This window comes from Daphnia magna, linkage group LG10 (genome assembly GCF_020631705.1).
Source record: "Daphnia magna isolate NIES linkage group LG10, ASM2063170v1.1, whole genome shotgun sequence".
Taxonomy (NCBI): domain Eukaryota; kingdom Metazoa; phylum Arthropoda; class Branchiopoda; order Diplostraca; family Daphniidae; genus Daphnia; species Daphnia magna.
Genome location: NC_059191.1, coordinates 3,708,218 through 3,727,870, shown reverse-complemented (window position 1 = coordinate 3,727,870; position 19,653 = coordinate 3,708,218). Strand labels below are relative to the sequence as shown.

The window sequence follows — 19,653 nt, the reverse complement described above, 5'->3', positions numbered from 1 at the left end:
ATCAACAAACTTTGTTGTTTGCCAGAAAACAGCACCAACTGCCTCCACAGTTGTCGAAGAAACTGGAATACGTCAAACTACAAAAGCCAAATTCACCAGGTATAACAATTTGGACCATTAATTGCATATAATTTGGTTTACGTTGTGTAAGGAATGGTCAGCCGCGTTCCTTACATCCCTTTCACCTTTCCCACGCTTACAACCCTTTTCCCCTCTTCCGCCGATAGGTCATCTACCGATGGCTCCGGTTTTCAATCTCCCTTCTACCTGGCCTTCAAACGTGTGAATTCTCCACATAGGTGTTAAATTTACACGCAAAATATTAATTCACTTTGTGACACCGAACCCTAAGTGACCTTGCTCCTTCGTATAAATGTTGCCCTTTTCCTCGATTGTATGTATTTTTTATTTAATTACATTTGTAAATTGAAAAATACATAATTAACTTTAATGGTATGGTCTTAGTTATTGATGGTAGGCTAAGAAGGTTGCTTTCTAATTGACTATTCAATTGTTGGTTGTTGCCCCGGTCAACCTAGTGGGATTCCGATACCTGGAAAAGGGAAAATAAAAGAGTGATGTCAGGGCTATAACATTAAAATTTTGTGAAATAAGTTACCTGTTTGATAAGTGTGTTAATTTTTTTACAATGCCACAATAGATTAACTTCTTAATCAAAAAGTGTACTTCCCAACGTGGATGGAAAACGCAGCCAACACACTGAATGCAAATTTAAAGCTTTGGCTGAGTAACACTGTAAAAATTTTATACATCTCACTAATCCTAAATAAAATTCGTCAATTGGTAAGAAATTCATTAATATTACCTATCAAATAATAATATCTTCTTACTTCTGTTCTAATGTCAAATTTGTTTCGTAGTTCTAAAAGAAATAAAATACAGCAATTTTTTTTTCACTAAAAAGTTTATTCTTTTTAAACATATATATAGATTTTAAAAATACAAATACAAACACAAATACAACTCACTTTAAAACCAAATCAAAAGAAAAAAACAAAAACAATAAACGTAAATAATGGCTGCGATAACTGGCAGCTAGACGATAAGTTTCAACTACTGAGCTAGACGATAACTATCACTCACCTCTACAGAAAAAGTACCGGTGCAGCTTTGCCATAGGCTTCGTCTAGACGTGCGCGACCATGTTGGAAAAGCTTGATCACATTTCTCACATCTCTTCATACGACAATTGTCACAGGAAATGTAGTACAGCAGAAGTGGTGCTTGACACTTGACACTCCAAACATCATCAAGAAGTAGCAAATGATTTTGAAGACACAAAAGCTTCTAGAAAATCTTGTTTGACAGTAGCCCAGTTTTTATAAATCTAATTGGTTCTTCGAGTCCAGTCTGACTTTTCAGTTTTAGATTGTTCTGGTTCTTCATGAATGAAAGTTTCTTGACACGCAATTAAATTCACTTGTTCGTCAAGATAATCAAGGCGGTTTTGAGCAAGATTGTCTTCGGCTTCATTACTAGATTGAGACTGAACTACACAGCTTTCCAGTGTTTTTGAAGAATTGACCAATGTTGCTTCTGAAATTACTGCGTTATCTTCATTAAAGGTCTTCTTTTTTTTTAAGTGAACAACGCGAACTCTTGTTTTTGTAAAAACCACGGAACCGCATCCCTGTCCCAGCAAATCGACTTAATATTCGATCGTTTTCTCTTTTTTCATTTAGCCTCTATCCTTTTTCCTTAAATCTAATGAAAGATACCAGTTTTTTTTAATTTCTTTGCACATCGCCGACATCGGGTCCATTTTGTCAATTTTATGTTTAACGATTAAAAAAAACAAGTGACTAACGCCATGCGCGTTCGGCAGTTTGGTCACAAGGAAAATTGCATCTGCAACTATGTACTACCAAGGCCTACTTAATGGTTAAGGGGCCGTTCATATGCGTCGGCTTTTGACGATTTTACACCCCCTCCCCTTCGTACAATTCGTCGCAGTAGGTCTCCCCTCTAATATGACGTACAAGTCAGATACCCCCTCCTTTTTAAAATTGTTTAGCTAAAATTTTTGATATCAGATTCTCTTGAATATCAGATAGCAACCCTTTCTTGTCCCGATCTTGTAGCATGCAAATGTCTGAATTTAAACAATCAATTCTTTTTGAGCTGTAGTGACATTAGGGACATATTATTACCTTTAATTGAGTGGTATCTGGTTTTGTGTTGTGCTTAAACGTTTCACATCGTGGTGGTTTTTGTGTGATTGGGGATTTATGTTGGTCGATTTTTTTTTTATTGACTTTTTGGAATTATGCCTTGCGTTTGTCCCTTCGTTTGAATTTTATTTTTGAATGGTTTGGATTGCTTTTTTTTCGTTCTTTTTAATGACGTTTTTCACTTTTTTGTTTTGCTATGCCTTTAAAAGCTTTGTTGTTTGTTTTATTTTTATTGGTGGGTGTGCATCTTTGTCTACATCCAACTAAATCCCTTTGTGGGCTTGGTGTGTTGCGTCCCGTGTCTCCCTCCCCCTCGTTTTTCCTCTCTAAGGCCTGTAAACATGTATCTACTGCCATGAAGGCGAGAGGTGTAGCCAGAAATCCTATCCCTGCCCCTGTGAGAGCCAATAAGACGAAAAAGGGAGGCGAAGACTTCGCCATCTGGCGTTCAGAATCGAACTCGTTGTAAAATAAATAATAAATATTGAGGCATGAAATGAAAAAATAAACAAAAAATTAAGAGAGATTAGTTATGAAACGGATATGTTTCTTTGCATGCATAACAATCAAATAAATATCATTCGTTCTATTTTCGAACCTGTCGAATGTACAGAAATCTTGTCTCAGCGTGTGTTCACGACTTAAACGGAAATAAAAAAGGCAGGAAACTGTTATTAGGGGTCGAGAATGGAATCAGGGATCGGTGTTTCACGTTTACACGTGTTTCTATTGTCTACAGAATGGTCACAAAAAGTTGCGTAGTGCATAGGTGTGCAAATACCAGTAACAAAAAACGTGTTTCTTTCCATGAGTTTCCCTCGAATAACAGTTTGCGTGATCAATGGATAGGTGAAATTAGGAAGCACGAAGGATTTAAACAGGAGTTTTCAGAAAGGGATGAGTTATTGGCTAACAACTGTGTTTGTGGTGAATACTTCACAGCGTCAAGCTATCAGATGCACGATAATTCCTCGATGCACCTTAAATGTGATGTGGTACCCGACAAGTGGAAAAAAAAACAACGCGTAAGTTTTGTTCTATGTTTAAAGTAGAAAATGTATTGTTCTCATTAAAAATTTTTCATTGAAAAATAAAAAATTAAATGTTAATAAACGTAACAGGCATTCTGAACACTGTAAAGCTATATACGATCACCGGGACGTTCTTCGATTGATGAGATGTTTTTTACTCCTTCGGATCCGATTGCTGTACGGGAAAGTAGATTGAATAAAATCCGTGACTTCTTCATCTATCAATCACAATTGACATGGGTAAAAATTGGACGAATTCTAATGTCTGTGTCCAGCAACGCTTCTGTAAGGCTACAATCTAGGAGACCAAACAATATTGAAATTAACGCACGCAACGTACAATTCGATAAAAGATTTTGATTTAAGACCGGCGACAAACGGCTTTCCTAGGACTTTAATTCTGTTCGAGAATCGCATTCCCTTGGTCAGTAAATTGAAATTTTCTCTGTCTCCGTTTACTCTTCCTGATTTTTCCTTGCAACATTCCCGTTCATAACAACCATTTTGGTCCCATTTCTGAAAATAAATTATATTTATAACTCACTATGAATAGTTTTATTACCGCATCATCTTTTCTTTCTTGCAGATGAAGATCCCGAGATGAATAACTTAAACAAACGCCGTCTTCTTCCACATATTCAGGAAGCAGCAGCGTTTACTCCAAATATGAATGCGGACAACGACAGAATCCTCCTGTTATCAATCCGTCGGTTTCTACCATCGCCGCCGCATGAAGCAGCTCTTTCGCCAAGAGCACGTCCAGTAGTATGCCGAAGAATAAACTTTTCGGACGATGAATTAAAGAATGTCGATTGCTTAGACAATTCAGGAATGGACAATCAGGATCAGCCAATTTACAATCCGGTAGTTTTGTTATCAACCATTCCGCCGAGGGAAATGGAAGCTACAACCCTACCGCCGAGTGAAATGGAAGCTAAAACAATTACGCCGAGTGAAATGGAAGCTAAAACCATACCGCCAAGTAAAATGGAAGCTACAACCATTCCGCCGAGTGAAGTAACTGCAAAGCAAGGTCGTCCAAGGGCAAGGCAAATCCGTCCCTCAATCATAAGACGATATTGTCGCGGGTGAAAAGGGAGATTGGTTATCTCTTCGCAGAGATGAGTCATCCGCTCCTTGGACAACGCTGAGATCGTGGTGAAGAAATTATCGGGAGAAGTCCACTCTAAGAAAGATACGCAGATATGCAGTCCGGAAGGGGAGTAATTCGCGCGACGGTATAAAACGCTGCCCCGAATCTGCGTTAGATGAGTCTCCATCGGGTGAGCTCCCGGAGCTGGGCTCCGTAGGAGAAGTTCCCTGGTTTCCCTAGAGTTCTTCAGACGCTTCTCCAACTTTTGGTAATGGTTATCCCTTTTGTTTGAGTTAAACAATTGTTTAGAATTTAAGTCATCACTTGTTGTATTCGTTTGTTCTTGTTCCAATACAACTCGTGTGACAATATAACTCTCGCAATGACTGGGTAGATTTATCAAGTTGGCAATCAGATGAAGTAGGTGGCCGTGGGGAAGTAAAAACCATTTTAAAATTTATCACTTTTATGAATTCCGATAAACAAAAAAAATTAAGACATACAAATTTACTTCAATTGCTGAGAAGAGAGAGGGCACTACTCAATATTATTTCAAAACTTGAAATCTCATAAACAACATTACCTCTATTGTTTTTTACAGACCGTGGTTGCCTTCTCTATCCCACAGTTGAGTTTGTGTCAAGGCTGTGGACGGTGTATCTATTTCTAAAGAAGTGCCTTTGACAGATGTCAAGCTCGACTTTCATGTTGAAGGGCCTTGTTGAATTCCTTCTGCCCCATCTGGAGACATGTAACACTTTTCTCTGTGAAATCGCTCGTCCTGGTGAAAATAATAAAGCATTAATTGAAGTTATTTTGAGAAAATTTTTGAAATCAATTTTGTCTAACAAGAGAAAGTTGCGTTTAAGTTTAAATAAGAAGGCCAGTACCTTTGGTCCAGCCAATAAGGAACGTAGGGCCAGAACACGGAAACAATAAATTAAACTCAAATTCTATAGCATTTTCTATTTCTTAAATTTAAATAACAAAATGCTTACCATTATTTGGCTGAAGACGTCAAACGTTAGTCCCAACCCCCATTTTCTTTCTACCTTCCCATCCTTACGAGGTGGCATTTTTGAACGCCAGACGGCGAAGTCTTCGCCTCCTTTTTTCTTCTGATTGGCTCTTGACTGGGGAAAGGATAGGGAATTTTGCAAATCCTCTCGCCGTCATAGGGGAACATTCAAGTTTACAGGCCTTAACCATTAAGTAGGCCTTGGTACTACTTAGGGCCGCGGTATATCGTGTACGCGTACCGTGTACCGTGTACTGGTATATCGAGGAGAACGATCGTGGAATGGCTTGCTACACCCCCAAAGGGGAGGAGCCTAACCAACGTTTTCAACGAAGTACGCCTAGCAGACGACTGTCGTTGGATGGTACATCGTGTACTGGCAGCGTGTAAACCCGAGTCCATTAATATGTGCCCCCTCGGAATGGCGGGAAAACTTTAGCACCGCTGTAAATTTCGAAGACGGATAGTATTTTGCAGCGGCATGAATAATAGCTGTGTTCCGGTATTCTTGGTCCCCGAAAATTAGGTAAAAATATGGTTTTCCAAGCAACCAGAGGTTGGGGAAGGGGATAGAAAAACAAAAAAACGAAAAAAATGAAAAGGAGTAACTGTCGTTTCGTTAAAAAAAAATTTTGTTCAGTATTAGAAATGGCAAGGGTATTAGAACACGTTGGACGATTTATCGGGCCTTTACCCGAATTACATCGTGACAGTTATAGATTATCCCCAGCAATTCGTATAGAAATAATAAGACTATACAGGAATAATTTTGGAAGTGCGAAAAGAATCGCTAAACATTTAAATATCCATAAGGTATCGGTTGTCCGCTGGATTGATCGTTACGAAGAAAGAAAAAATTTAGAACCTAAAATTAATGTTAATGGTCAGCCTAGACATACGACCGAAAACGAAGATTTTTTATTAGCTTGTTCAGGTTTGAAATTTGTTATTTAAACTTATATTTTATCAGTTTTGACGATTTTTTTTATCCGCAGCGGTTCTTAACAATTTCAGCAATTCTCGGGATATTGCGGCACATGTCAGACTTGATCATTTATCAAAGAATTCCATTACGAGGCGGCTGAACAACTGTGGGATGAATTCACGTATTGCTGCAGTTAAGGACATTCTAACCGAAGAACATCGAGCAGCACGCTTACATTTCGCAAGGCGATACGTTCATTACCCATTAGAATTTTGGCGATGGGTAGTTTTCACGGATGAAAAATCATGGTCATCGGCCGCGCACGGACAACTCAGGGTTCGCCGATCAGCCAACGAAAGATTCGATCGGAAAAATATTTATTCTTTTAAAAGAAGCGGCAGAACAACGGTAAGCGTTTGGGGTGGGATGTGGTTGGGTGGAATAACGCCACTTTATCGCGTTACCAACAATTTAACTTCGGCTCAATACGTAACAAGCGTATTAGAACAAACTTTATTACCCTACGTGCTGGCGGAGTTTCCAGGTGTAGACCCCGTTGTTTTCGTCCAAGACAAGTAATACGCTACTACTTTATGTCATTTTACTATACTAATATTTTTGCATTTAGTTCGGCAATTCACAATGCACGGCATACTAGAGAATGGCTAGCTTTGCATCCACAGCTCATTGCCCTAGATTGGCCGACGAAAGGTGCAGATATGAGCCCGATTGAAAATATTTTGGGTTATCTCGTCTGCAAATTAACGAAATCTAGAACCGGAGACGGGTTGCCGTATCACGCGCGTGATGCCAACAACGCTAATTTGTTATTTGAATTAGTGCGCAATGAATGGGAAAAACTTGCTGATAACGAGAACATTCTTCAACATTTAATTGAAAGTATGCCAGAACGTCTTCAGAAGGTTATTGATGCTGAAGGTGGATGGACAAGATATTAACAAATAAGAAAAAAACAGAAGCCTTATGACAAGCTATACTTTTTCTATTATATTGAAATAAAATTCTTTTGTTTTTCATCAGATTTCGTTTTTTTGTTTCTTCCCCAACCTCTGGTTGCTTCGAAACCTATATTTTTACCTAATTTTCGGGGACCAAGAATACCGGAAAACAGCTATTATTCATGCCGCTGCAAAATACTATCCGTCTTCGAAATTTACAGCGGTGCTAAAGTTTTCCCGCCATTCCGAGGGGGCACATATTAATGGACTCGGGTGTACTTATATATAGTATTTGTATATAGTAATATTTTAATATGCTTTTATTGTACATTGTAATTATACAGTACCCACGCCAGGTATTGGATCACCTCGGTCCAAAAAAGGCGTTTTAACCCGCGCGAGATAGGCCTAATGGTGTCTCGCGCGTTAATTTTTTTAAAATACTAAGATTGCTCGAACGAGGTTAATTTTTTTAAATCAGAAAGATAAAGAACTAGTCTTTATCTTTCTGATTTTTAATTTGCAAAAAGTATAGTTGTTATATGGGAAAAAGGATTATTTTGAAATATTGGATCACCCCCGACATGTGCTGCATTCGTTGTCCCTACCCGCGGCTATGCCGTCGGGTAACTTGGTTGTAACTTGGGTCCCTTTCTCACCCCTCACCCCTCGACCCTCTCCCATACCCGGTCATAAAACAACAACACGTGTACGGGGTATAAAAACCACGTGCGCAGAGTACCACGTGCGGGGGATGACACGTGCGAGAGGTTACACGTGCGCGGGGGTAATGACACGTGCTGCAACATGAAACCTCCCTAAGAGCGCGAACCCTTCATAAATAAACCTTTGTCTCACCGTCTGACAGTTAAATGTTTTAGTTACTTGTTTAACCTTGCCTAATATTATTGTTTATACTAATTAACTAGTTTAGGGGTGGCTTTTCTACAGGGCCATTAACAAACCTCAAATTCACTTACTTCCCCATAAATTTCCTATGCAGCTATAATTCACCCTCCCCCGAATTTCTATTTTACTCTCGTTAACTCTAGCTTAAATCCCTTTTAAACGACCTGTCAAGAACCGTCAACTTGACTCGGGGTGGGTTAACACGGCCCACATTTCCTCTTGATTATGTAAAAGTAGGTCACGGGCCGGCTCGTTCGGTATATAAAGGCCATGATTTTCACCCCGAGCAGTCAGTCTTCTTTCGAGATCCCGACCAATCTTGGAGCCTCCTACCGCCAGCCGTGCCGCCGTACTCACCCTATCGGTATGTTATTTTTATTCTAATAATTATTAGTCTTATTATTCGTCTTGATTGTAGCCCTAAATACACGGCATTTTGATGAAACGCCTCGTTTATTTAACCCTATATTTCATAGAGTAAGATGACGCAATTGAGCGTTACTCTACATCTGGTGGCAGCGGTTATTGAACTTAATCAGAATGTCTACGTATACGGGTGCTAGGAGCAGGACCTATAGTAAATTGTCTGAAAATACTGCTCATAGTGAAAGTGAAACCCCTCTTTTACAACAACCTATCGTTAACACTGACCACGCCGCTCCCCTTGTGACCCCCGCTACGTCGCAGTGCCAGCGACCCACGCGCTCAACCGTTAGTTACAAATCACTTACAATTACCGACATCGCGGAAGAACATTTAGCGTCGTTAAACAAGAGAAAACCATCCCGTTGGCAGCATATTAAAGCTACAGTGTCTAACAGCCCATCCTTTCTCGCCAAAACTATCGACTGGATTCGAAGATCACCGCCACCATCTGATTATTCCGACACGGAAAGTGAGTCAGCACTGACATCAAGGGGAAATAAAACTTCTCCTACCAAACCCTTACCTTTATGCATAATGGCCGCACCTGGCGCTGCCGCCGCCTCCTACCATAGTGACGTAAAAGTCTCTCCCAATATTATTTTAGACTCTGCCAACAGTAATCACGCTTCTCCTTCATCAAATGACCAGTCAATCAGAGATCAACACGATCATGGAAGAACTTTTTCACTCCAACATTCACCAATTGGAACCGCCATTAACGCATCAAGAGCGAACCAGGACACCATCTGTCGAGATCTTACACCTAGCTCTTCAAGAATTACGATCCAGCCTACAGAAGCTACAGGAAAAACGCTCATCTCGACCCCTAGAAAAGGATTCTATCAAGTTTCAAGTGGAGCTGATCATTATCTCCCCGTTATTGACCAAAATTTTACCCCGCCCTCAAGCTGTTCTCCGATACAACCTGCTGAAAAAATTGAACTTTCTGCTACAATCGCCAAAATATCATCCACGCCATTTGACACCACGTTCCCGCCAATTGATCCAAGACCTTATAGGTCCTTTATTCGTTCATGCCGAGATAATTATAAAAGATCTGATTTCAACACTTTCTTGACATTAATCTTGAATCACGCCCCCGGCAGCAACCCTCTCAGTACTCGTCACAAACCATCGCGGGAAAATACACTTCATGGCACCCTCTTTCGTCTGTACGCGGAACTAGCAAAAAGTTTCCATCTGATTCACGGGGTTTTAGTCCTTTCATCAGTACACATTTTTATAGTTAGAGACAGTGATTGGACTACGAGAAGAAACTTTACAACTAGCCGTACATCTATCAGTGATATTGGAGACAACGAACTATATTGTAGCGAATGGTTTCTTGCTAGTTCAAGAAATACGAGAGTGGCGTGAGAGAGAGAGCTTTGACGCCCGTTCTCACCCTCCGTTTTGATGTAACGGAGAGACTCGCCATCCGTCAGCAATGGTCATGTTACTTCCTCCAATCGCTTAGCCTTGAATGGACGGAAGAGCCGAACGATGAAAAGCCGGGGGACTTGAGTAGGCGGGCAGTCTTGTGTTAGTCGTGAGTTATTTTTCATTCTCTTTGCTAAGTGTAGTTAGTTTTTCTGTCTTGGTGTTACCCTCTTCTATTGCATCTTGTGTACTTGTGAGTGTTGATTGAAAACCCCTAATAAATAGTGTTACCCCGTGATCGCTCGTGACATGGTGGAGATGCAGGGTACACCTGCCTGCTAGAGTAAGGTAAGACTAAACAGGGTTTTCTTTTGTGAAGGTAATAGTGGAGTAAGGAACTAGGAGGCGGGTACTGTTGAGAGGTCCTTGGGAAGTGCGACCAGCGGGTACGGTTACCTTAAATTGCTTGGGCATAGGACCACAGTCCCGGCCGAACTTCTTACCCCTCTGTTTTCCTCACTACCTGTGAAGACCTTGCTCTGTGGGTAAAATAGGTGTACGGGGGAACCTTGAGACCGGAGAGTCGTACGATTTCCGTTTAAGGGGGTAGATGAATTTTGGTCAACCTAGGCAAAGTAAAAGGATAAGAGGGATCGCAGCATCACCTGAAAGGGAAGCTAGCGAGCGAGGAAGGCAAGGGAGTGAGTTGGAGGAAAAGCCGGAGGTCCTGGCGGGAGCTTGCGTGGACGCAGGGACTCAGACTTCACCCTCGATCGGCCATTTAGCTTCAAATCTTGGAGCTGAATCCCAGAATCCGATCGGAGGTGTAGGTGGTCAGACCCAGGTTGTTTGTAATTATCAGAGGTTGCGAGCGCAACAGAGGCCCCGGGATAGTGGGATTGGGGAGCAAACGGTGGTAGAACCTGCGAGTACCTCTGAGGAGGTAGTGGGAAGAGTGCGGGCATCGACGTATCCACTCGCTCCAGGTAGTGAGTCCGCTAGTAGACTCGAGCTTGTCGAGAGCGGGGTAGAAGGTACATTCAACGCTGAATCCCTTCAGTGGGACTCTGGGGATTTGCGTGAGATTTGGTTAGAGCCGAGACACTCAGAGGGGGAAGACTCTAGCGAAGACCCAGGTAGATTAAGTTCCCAGGGTGGGAGAGGCCTGAGTGTCTTATCGGGAGATTCGCCGGGAGAGACTTCGAGTGACGACGAGAGAGAGTCAAGTAGCGAATTTTCTAGCGCTTCGAGTGTCCCTTCCTCTGTACCCCCTTTAGCAATGGCCCAACGAGCACCCGCACCGCAGCTGAAATACCGTGCTCCCCCAATTTTCTTCGGGAAAAAGGACGAGGATGCCGCCGATTGGCTGGAGCGCTACGAAAGTACCGCTCACTACAACCGTTGGGGAAACAATGAAAAAGCGGAAAATTTTGGGATGCATTTAGACGGGGCAGCCCGTAAATGGTTCCTTTGTTCGGGCGCTCCTGCCCAATGGGAGGATATCCCGGCGGTGGCAGCGGCGCCAGGGGTAGCGGCTGTGCCGGCAGTACCCGGGCTACGAACAAGGTTCCTAACGGAATTTCAGTCGCAGCATTATAGTCGTTACCAGAAGCTCGGTTACGCCAGCGCAAGCAGGGCATTGAGGAGTCGGGAATCGAGTACTTTTATGACGTAATCGATTTATGTCGTAAGGTAGACCCGGGAATGACCGAAGAGGCGAAAGTTGATTATCTTTTTAGGGGGCTGAAACCCACCTTGTTGGAGAAGATTTGGATTGTTAGCCTAAAACGTCCGCAGAATTTTTGGCAGCTCTGAAATTGCACTCGGAAGCCTCAGAATTGGCTAATCGACCTGACTGGGCCATTAGCGTCCTAGGCGCTGCGAAGGGAGGGCGCCGCCTCAGAAGGATGCGAGGGATGAGTTACGCGATTTAGTGCTTGAGCTAAAGGATGAACTCGCTGAGTTGAAGCGAGCGGATAGATCCACGGGTCTACCACTAAGCGGGAGGGGTGAGGTCCCCTCAGAGCTCTGTTTCGTTTGCGTCTCGTACAGCAGACGGGAAACCAATTTGCCATAGGTGTGGGAAGGCAGGCCACATAGCTCGTTTTTGTATGGCGGAAAAGGTGAATCACAAAAGAAGGAACCGGCGCGGCAACGGACGGAGGGAGGACGAGACGACTCACCGGATGACCGGAAGGGGAACCGGAAGGAAGACAGAAGGGACGCGTCGCGGACCGGTGGGGCAACTCGCGAGAAGAAAGTCGAGAGTCGCGAGGCCCGAGACAGTGACGGGGTTAGTGTCGGAATGGTCTCAACCGATGAAGATGAAGCTGAGGAACCCACGGTTCTACTCATAGATTCCTCACGTTTAATTACCGAAACTGTAACCTGTCAAGGGGTGGATATCCGGGCCGTAATCGACACTGGCGCCGTAGTGTCAGTCGCGTCCCCGAGTTGCAGCGTAAGCTACAGAGGGGGTGGAGTGGGACGGGCCGTCAGTGGTAATGGTGAATGGGCAAAGGCCCCCACTAGGTGCCATGGAGTTAGAAATACAGCACCAAGGGAAAAGAGCCAGCGGACGAGTACTAGTACTCGAGATGAGGGGCATCGAGCTGCTGCTGGGAAATGATTTCCTTAGTCAGTTTAAAAGGCTGCAAATAAACTACGATGCAGAGCGCCCGGAGTTGTTGCTAGGAAGTATAGTGGAGGAGTTGGCTGACGAAGAAGAACACAAATCAAGCCCGAAGATAGTGACAAAAAGGCTAGAATGCTCCCTCCCGGGCCATAGTTCCGGTTGAGATTGAACCGGCGAACTTGGGCAAAGCAACCTGGATGATTGGCCCTCCGAGCACCTCTCACGAGTTAAGGGAATCACCACTGGGAAGGTGCTAGTGTCGGCTGACCCTCTACTTGATCGCGTGCTTATCGTAAACTGGGCAAATAGTAAGACGTATTTACGGGAGGGCACGGTGTTGGGTCAGATAGAAATCGTTGATTCATCAGTAGTTCCCATTGAGAAGCGGCACCGCAAGAGAGGGTGCGGCTGTCATGCACATGTCAGAGGAAGCCCGCCCTGGGCCGTCGCAACCGGGTGTCATCCCCGCGAAGCTTTTAGAAAGCAAGTCTCGACTGACCTCCCCGCCGCCACGCTGAGAAGCTAATAGACGTGCTCGAAGAGTTTGGTGCCTGTTTCGCCCTTAAAGATGGTGAGCTAGGGATGTGCCGGAAAGCAGTGCATCGAATCAACACCGGAGCTGCCGCACCAGTGCACCAACCGCCGTACAAAAGCGCATGGAAGGAGAGGGCGATAGTGCAGGAGCAGGTGGACGAGATGTTGCAAAGGGAGTAATCGAGCGCTCCAGTAGCCCCTGGGCTTCCCGGTCGTTTTGGTGAAAAAAAATGGGAGCTGGAGGTTTTGCGTGGATTATCGGCGGTTGAACGCCATCTCGGTGAAGGACGTATATCCCTTACCGAGAATAGAGGAAACGTTATCTCGTCTGGGGAATGCTTGTGTTTTTAGTACAATCGACCTCGAGAGCGGGTACTGGCAAGTACCCTCCACGAGGCCGATAAAGAAAAGACGGCCTTTGTGACGCCGGACGGTCTTTACCAGTTCTTAGTGATGCCGTTTGGTTTGGCCACGGCCCCAGGAACTTTCCAACGGATGATGGATTTAGTGCTTACAGGTCTCAGGTGGACAGTCTGCCTCGTCTACCTGGACGACATTATTATTTACGCGGCTGGGGTTGACGAGCATTTGGCCGAGTCCGTCAAGTCTTGTCTACCCTACAAGGAGCGGGGTTGAAGATCAGTTAGTTAAGTGCCAGTTCGGGGCGGGCGAGATCAAGGCTCTAGGTCATGTAATCAGTGGGTTAGGTATTCGCCCAGACCCCGAAAAGATAAATGCCGTCGTCAATTTCCCTACCCCCACCTCGTTCAGAAGGCCCAGTGAAAGACTGAAATGCGTGCGTAGCTTTGTGGGGCTGTGTTCGTATTACCGCAGATTTATCCCTCAGTTCGCGCATTCTGCTAAACCTCTGACGGACATGTTTAAGAAAGGGCGGTGTTTTTTATGGGAAGCGCCACAAGAGACGAGTTTTTTCGCCTTGAAGCAAGCCCTGGCCCGAACGGCCACTCTAGCCTATCCCGACTTTAATAAGCCATTTGAAATTCACCCCGACGCGTGTGATTACGGCCTAGGGGCCGTACTATTGCAACGCGTCGACAATGTTGAGAGACCACTGGCGTATGCGAGTCGACTCCTGTCCAAGAGTGAGTGTAACTACTCCATAACAGAAAAGGAGTGCTTGGCTCTAGTGTGGGCTGTGAAGAAGTTCCGCAGTTACATCTGGGGAATGGAGACTCTGGTGGTGACCGACCACCACGCCCTTTGCTGGCTGCTGACGAAGAAAGATCTGCGGGACGCCTAGCCCGTTGGAGTCTCCAACTCCAGGAGTTTTTACTGCGTATCGCGTACCGAAACGGGCGATTACACTCGGACGCCGATGCACTGTCTCGTTACCCAGCTGACGCAACTCTGGAGCTTCCTGAGGAATTACAGTGCATGTTTGCCGCTCTGAGTATCGACCTAGAGACCAAGGTGCAATCCTGGTGCCCAAAAGCCGAGTGAGTCGCGCATTTTCTGAACTGGAAGAGGGGAAGCGATATCCCCAATTCCGTCTCAGAGATGGAATGCTATGTCGAGCGCAAGAAAGAGGACGGCCTTTTTACGATTGTTTCCTAGTCATTCCGAGAGGAAGTGATGCTGCCTGCCACCATGACATTACTGCGGGACATTTGGGGTTAACACGGACCCTCCACAAGGTGCAAGCTCGGTATTACTGGCCGGGTATGGGAAATGACATTCGTGAATCCTTGCGGAAGTGCCGCGAGTGTCAGTCGCGCAAACCGATATACCAGCGTCGGCTGGATACATGGAGATCCAGCGAGTGAGCATCCCTTCGAGAGACTGGGCATGGACATTCTAGGCCCTTTCCTGTCCAAAACTGGTAACACCAACATCGTTGTTGCCGTGGACTACGTTACAAGTGGGCGGAGACTAGGCTCTGCCGGAGCGGACGCCGCGGAGGTGGCTGACTTTTTGAAAAGTGTGTTGTTGCGTCGGAGCCCTCGTCAGTTGACAACCGATCAGGACGCTGTTTTATGGCCGAGGTGACACGAAAGGTACTACAGGCGATGGAAACCAACCATACGCCCACCCGGCATACCGGCCTCAGGCGAATGGTTTGGTCGAACGGCTGAATCATACTCTGGCTGATATGTTATCTATGTATGTAAGTGCGGATCACCGGGATTGGGATGAATCCTTACCTACGTTACCTTTGCCTACAATACCAGTCGTCAGAGAGCGGAAGAACCCCTTTCTACCTCGTGTATGGGAGGGAGCCCATTCTTCCTGTCGACGGGCCTTAAATTCCGACCCGAATCTTGTTCCTCCTCGCGACCAAGACCCCACGGAATGGGCCCTAGGAAGGTTCACCGAGCGCGTCAAGATGTACGAGGCTCAGTGCTGCTGTACACAGAAAACAAAAGCTGGTACGATGGGGGACGCCGAGAACCCCCGACTTACCTGCCGGGGAGGGGTGTTAATTTACAAACCGTCCGAAGATCGGGAAGTCGGAAAGCTTCTACATCGCTGGTTTGGTCCCTCACGATCTACGCCAAACCACCCCCAGCAACTACGAGATCGACTTGGCAGGTCCCCAAGTCCGAAATTGTGCATGTGGGCGCATGAAGCCCTTCATCGATTGTGTGAGCCCTAGGCCCCAGGTGCAACTCAGTGTCTTGAGCTCCGGCGATGAAGAGGCCTCTCAGCAGGACTCGCCCCAGGCCCCCACTGGAAATCGGGCGCCGGTCCGACCACCGGCGGCCTCCGTCGTTGGAATCAACCATCCCGCAGCAAGCTACACCAGCCGCTGAAGAGGTAGGCGGAGGCCTCCGTCGTTCCGCGAGGATCCGGCGGCCAGAAAACATTCCTGTTGACCTTCCCCTTCTATTGTTTCTCACGGTGATGGGAGAGTTTAGCCCGCCTCAACCAAGGAGTAGTGGCTTACGGGGTGATTTTTAAGTCAGAGGGCGAGGTATCGTTCTCTGATTCCGAATGGGTTGTGGCTACCGACCTTCGTTTGATCACCTGACGACCATGATGAAGACCCTGCAAGAATGGCTCGACGTGAGGATGGATACTTGGCTAATCGTTATGACGGCCCTAGAGATAAATTCAAGCTAACGCTACAACAGCATGTGAAAGGGAGGCAATCGTCGAGCTAGGGAAGCTGCGACGCTGTAACCAACGTTTCAGTGATCTAAAGGCGGCCGTCAACCTGCAAGCTGCGAGGCGAAAGCGAGGACTAATCGACGGAGGTGGCAAAGTCCTAAATTGGCTCTTCGGAGTGTCCACGCAGGAGGATCTCGAGCGTGTACACGGTCGCCTTGACAGGTTATCCACGGAGACTACGTCCATTGTGCATGCTTTGGAGGTTCACGCAACTCTCATCAATGAAACCTTGTGGGAGACTAAAGCAGTCGCTGACGCTGTGGCCGAATTACAGACCGCTTTCGCACAAATCGAGAAGGAAACCTGGAAACTGGACCAAAAAATTGATGGTGTTGCACGGGAAATGGAAACGCATTGGATAGCTATTACGAAAGTGGAAGATGCGTTTCGGCAGGTGGAGTCCGCCATCGCCTGGCTTGATGAGGCGCTGAATAATTTTTCGGTTGGCATCGCCACTATGTCCATGGGGCGGCTTCCTGTTACTCTTTTCCTCCATTGCAAGTGCAAGCGGTGCTGAAGGAAATCAAGGCTGTTTTACCGCCCGGTTGGTCGCTGAGTCCCTCCATTCAGAACGGGGATATCTGGAAGGTTTACACAGAAGCGAAGGTTGTCGTAGCGACCGTAGGTAACTACCTCCGCATCTTTATACATTTACCCGTGTTCGAGTTCCCCTTTAGGTTTACGCTATATGAGGTCGTCAGCTTACCGCGCCCCATTGGCAATGCCACACTAGGTGCTCAGTTTGAGCCCCTTCCTCCATTTCTTGCCGCGGCTAGAGATAGCCAGGCCTTCGTGGAACTGACGGCCTCCGATTCTTCCCGCTAAGTGGCTTCACCTACGTCCATATGCCCGCTCAGCCGAGCCGGAAGTAGGAAGCACCGGGAGTCGAGCTGTGCTATGGCACTGTTTTTGAAGGACGAGGTGCGGAGCCGCATCTACTGCAGAACTAAGCTTTCACCCTGGGAGGCCAGCAGACGGTTTATTTAGGTCACCGTAGATGGGGTTATTCCACCACACAAGGAACCACTATCCGTTCACCTGTCCACACGAACGCGGGAGGCCCAACACCGTCATCGAGAAGGAAGCGTTTGATGTCTTCGAGGTTCCCATAACGTGTTCCGCCCACACCGACGACTGGATTTTTCAAGCAAGCCTCAGGAAGACTGCCTACATCCACTCAGTAACCATACTTTACCGACTCTGAAGCAGCTGGAGAACCTAGATCAGATCCTACCCGAGGACGCTGAAAGAGAAAATCCCCTCTCGGCGAGAAAAACAGTGCGCCTACCAGCCCTTACTATCGCGCCACGCTAGGTTTGGGGCCGTTTTCCTCATGGGTGAGCACTTACGCGCCATTGAAGAACAAGAGAAAGCGAGAGTGGATATGGAGGTCAACCGCACCGTCGGCCCCCGATACCCCTTGAACTAGCCGTAGCCATAGTTGGCCTACTGCTGGGCGCCGTGACTGTGTTTTTTCGGCTGGCGCCGATATCAGTTGTCGCTCGCCAGCGTTACCCAACGCTTAGTCGAACTGGAAGGCCGATTAGCTTTGCATGAAGCTGAAGTGGAGGGACGGTTGTAATCCGACCCCCAAACACCGAACAACTTATTTCAGTTTTGGTTTGTGTCATTTTCTTTTCCTAACTTTTTTTCTTTTTCCTCCTTATATGTAGTAGGTCCGGTATTTTATGTGTGGTTTTTCTGCTGTTAAAGTTAGTGTGTTGAATTGGTTTCTGTATGTTAATTAGAACGAGACATTAGGCCCGTCTAGTTTCTGCTCGAGGGAAAGTGCGATCGGGTCGAGTCGCCGGCTGAGGAGGGGGATGTAGCGAATGGTTTTTGCTAGTTCAAGAAATACGAGAGTGGCGTAGAGAGAGAGCTTTGACGCCCGTTCTCACCCTCCGTTATGGATGTAACGGAGAGACTCGCCATCCGTCAGCAATGGTCATGTTACTTCCTCCAATCGCTTAGCCTTGAATGGACGGAAGAGCCGAACGATGAAAAAGCCGGGGGGACTTGAGTAGGCGGGCAGTCTTGTGTTAGTCGTGAGTTATTTTTCATTCTCTTTGCTAAGTGTAGTTAGTTTTTCTGTCTTGGTGTTACCCTCTTCTATTGCATCTTGTGTACTTGTGAGTGTTGATCGAAAACCCCTAATAAATAGTGTTACCCCGTGATCGCTCGTGACAATATACCGGGGGATATTCGAGTGAAAGCCCAACCGACGAACCATCGTCTGAAAGCTCTCGTGGAGAAGAATTACCAGCACACTTCGATATCGACGTCGATATCAACACCCCGGGCCCAACCAGCGATTGTGAATCAAGCGTCGGAACGCGCAGAAAACGATACCGACAACAATCTTCCCGAGCTACCGGCAAGAAGCTGCCCAACGCCATCCATCAACATCCGGCCAATAGCGCCAACATCATAAGCCACACCAAGAACTGAATTAATTGCACTCGCCACCGCCCTAGAGCACCTTCAAGCGGCACTTCAGCAAGTTATCAAAACAAGCATCAACCAGTAAAAACATCACAAAAAATTAACGATAATCAGCAATCTCATCAAAGCAATAACCTACCGCTGGGCGACCTTCAAGATTACCAAAAAGGCCAACGAGCACTCACAATGCTGCTCCAAATACCGAATTTTTCAGGTGGACTAATCGCAAGATTCGACAAATGGATCAAATTATTCGACAACGTCGTCGCCATGTCAAGTTGGACCGACGAAGATAAAATAAATATGCTGATAACAAAAATGACTGGAGCAGCAAATGAAATTTTGCAAAATTTATTGGACAAATATTCACGTGATTACACGGAAATCAAAGCACTCCTGCTTGAACGCTTCCATGGAAACGAAAAAACGGACTTTTTTCAGACTAAATTCGAAGGAAACGAAAGACAACCAGGTGAATCTATCTTAGATTATGCTTTCCGTCTAAAAACCCTTTTCGAAAAAGCATATCCCAAAAGTGAACACGAAAACTCGAGTGACGCCGTGAGACTACAGATACTCCGCCAAAAGTTTCAACAAGGACTAGACCCGGCCCTTCGAAATAAAATCAGGTACAAGCCATTTACGACCTACGAAACCATGGTAGCAGATACAAACAAATATGCCCTCAGGATGGAGAACGAAAAGGAAGAAATACATAAAAGAGAATTTGTTAATGCAGTCAACGGCCATAGTGGACTTCACTATTCGGAAATTCAAAAATTACAGGTTGTGATACAAGAAGAAAATGAAAAAATATGTGCCCTCAACATGAAAAAAACCGATAATCCTGGTTTTGACCTTCACACCGAAGTACGACAGCTTTCTCGTAATGTAGCACGATTGATGGAACAATTCAACAATCGAACAAATAACAGTAATTTTAGGACTGGAAGTCAAGAATACTACGAACAGCCACCCAA

At 45.7% G+C, this 19,653-nt stretch overlaps 1 protein-coding gene across 1 annotated transcript; it reads left to right on the top strand.

Moving 5' to 3' along the window:
• The first annotated feature begins 5,982 nt into the window (after positions 1-5,982).
• LOC123476948 lies at positions 5,983-7,235 on the top strand. Its single transcript, XM_045179964.1, has 3 exons — positions 5,983-6,268; positions 6,330-6,567; positions 6,888-7,235. The coding sequence occupies exons 1-3, from the start codon at positions 5,983-5,985 to the stop codon at positions 7,216-7,218; spliced, it is 855 nt and encodes a 284-aa protein (XP_045035899.1). The 3' UTR covers positions 7,219-7,235.
• The last annotated feature ends 12,418 nt before the right edge of the window (positions 7,236-19,653 follow it).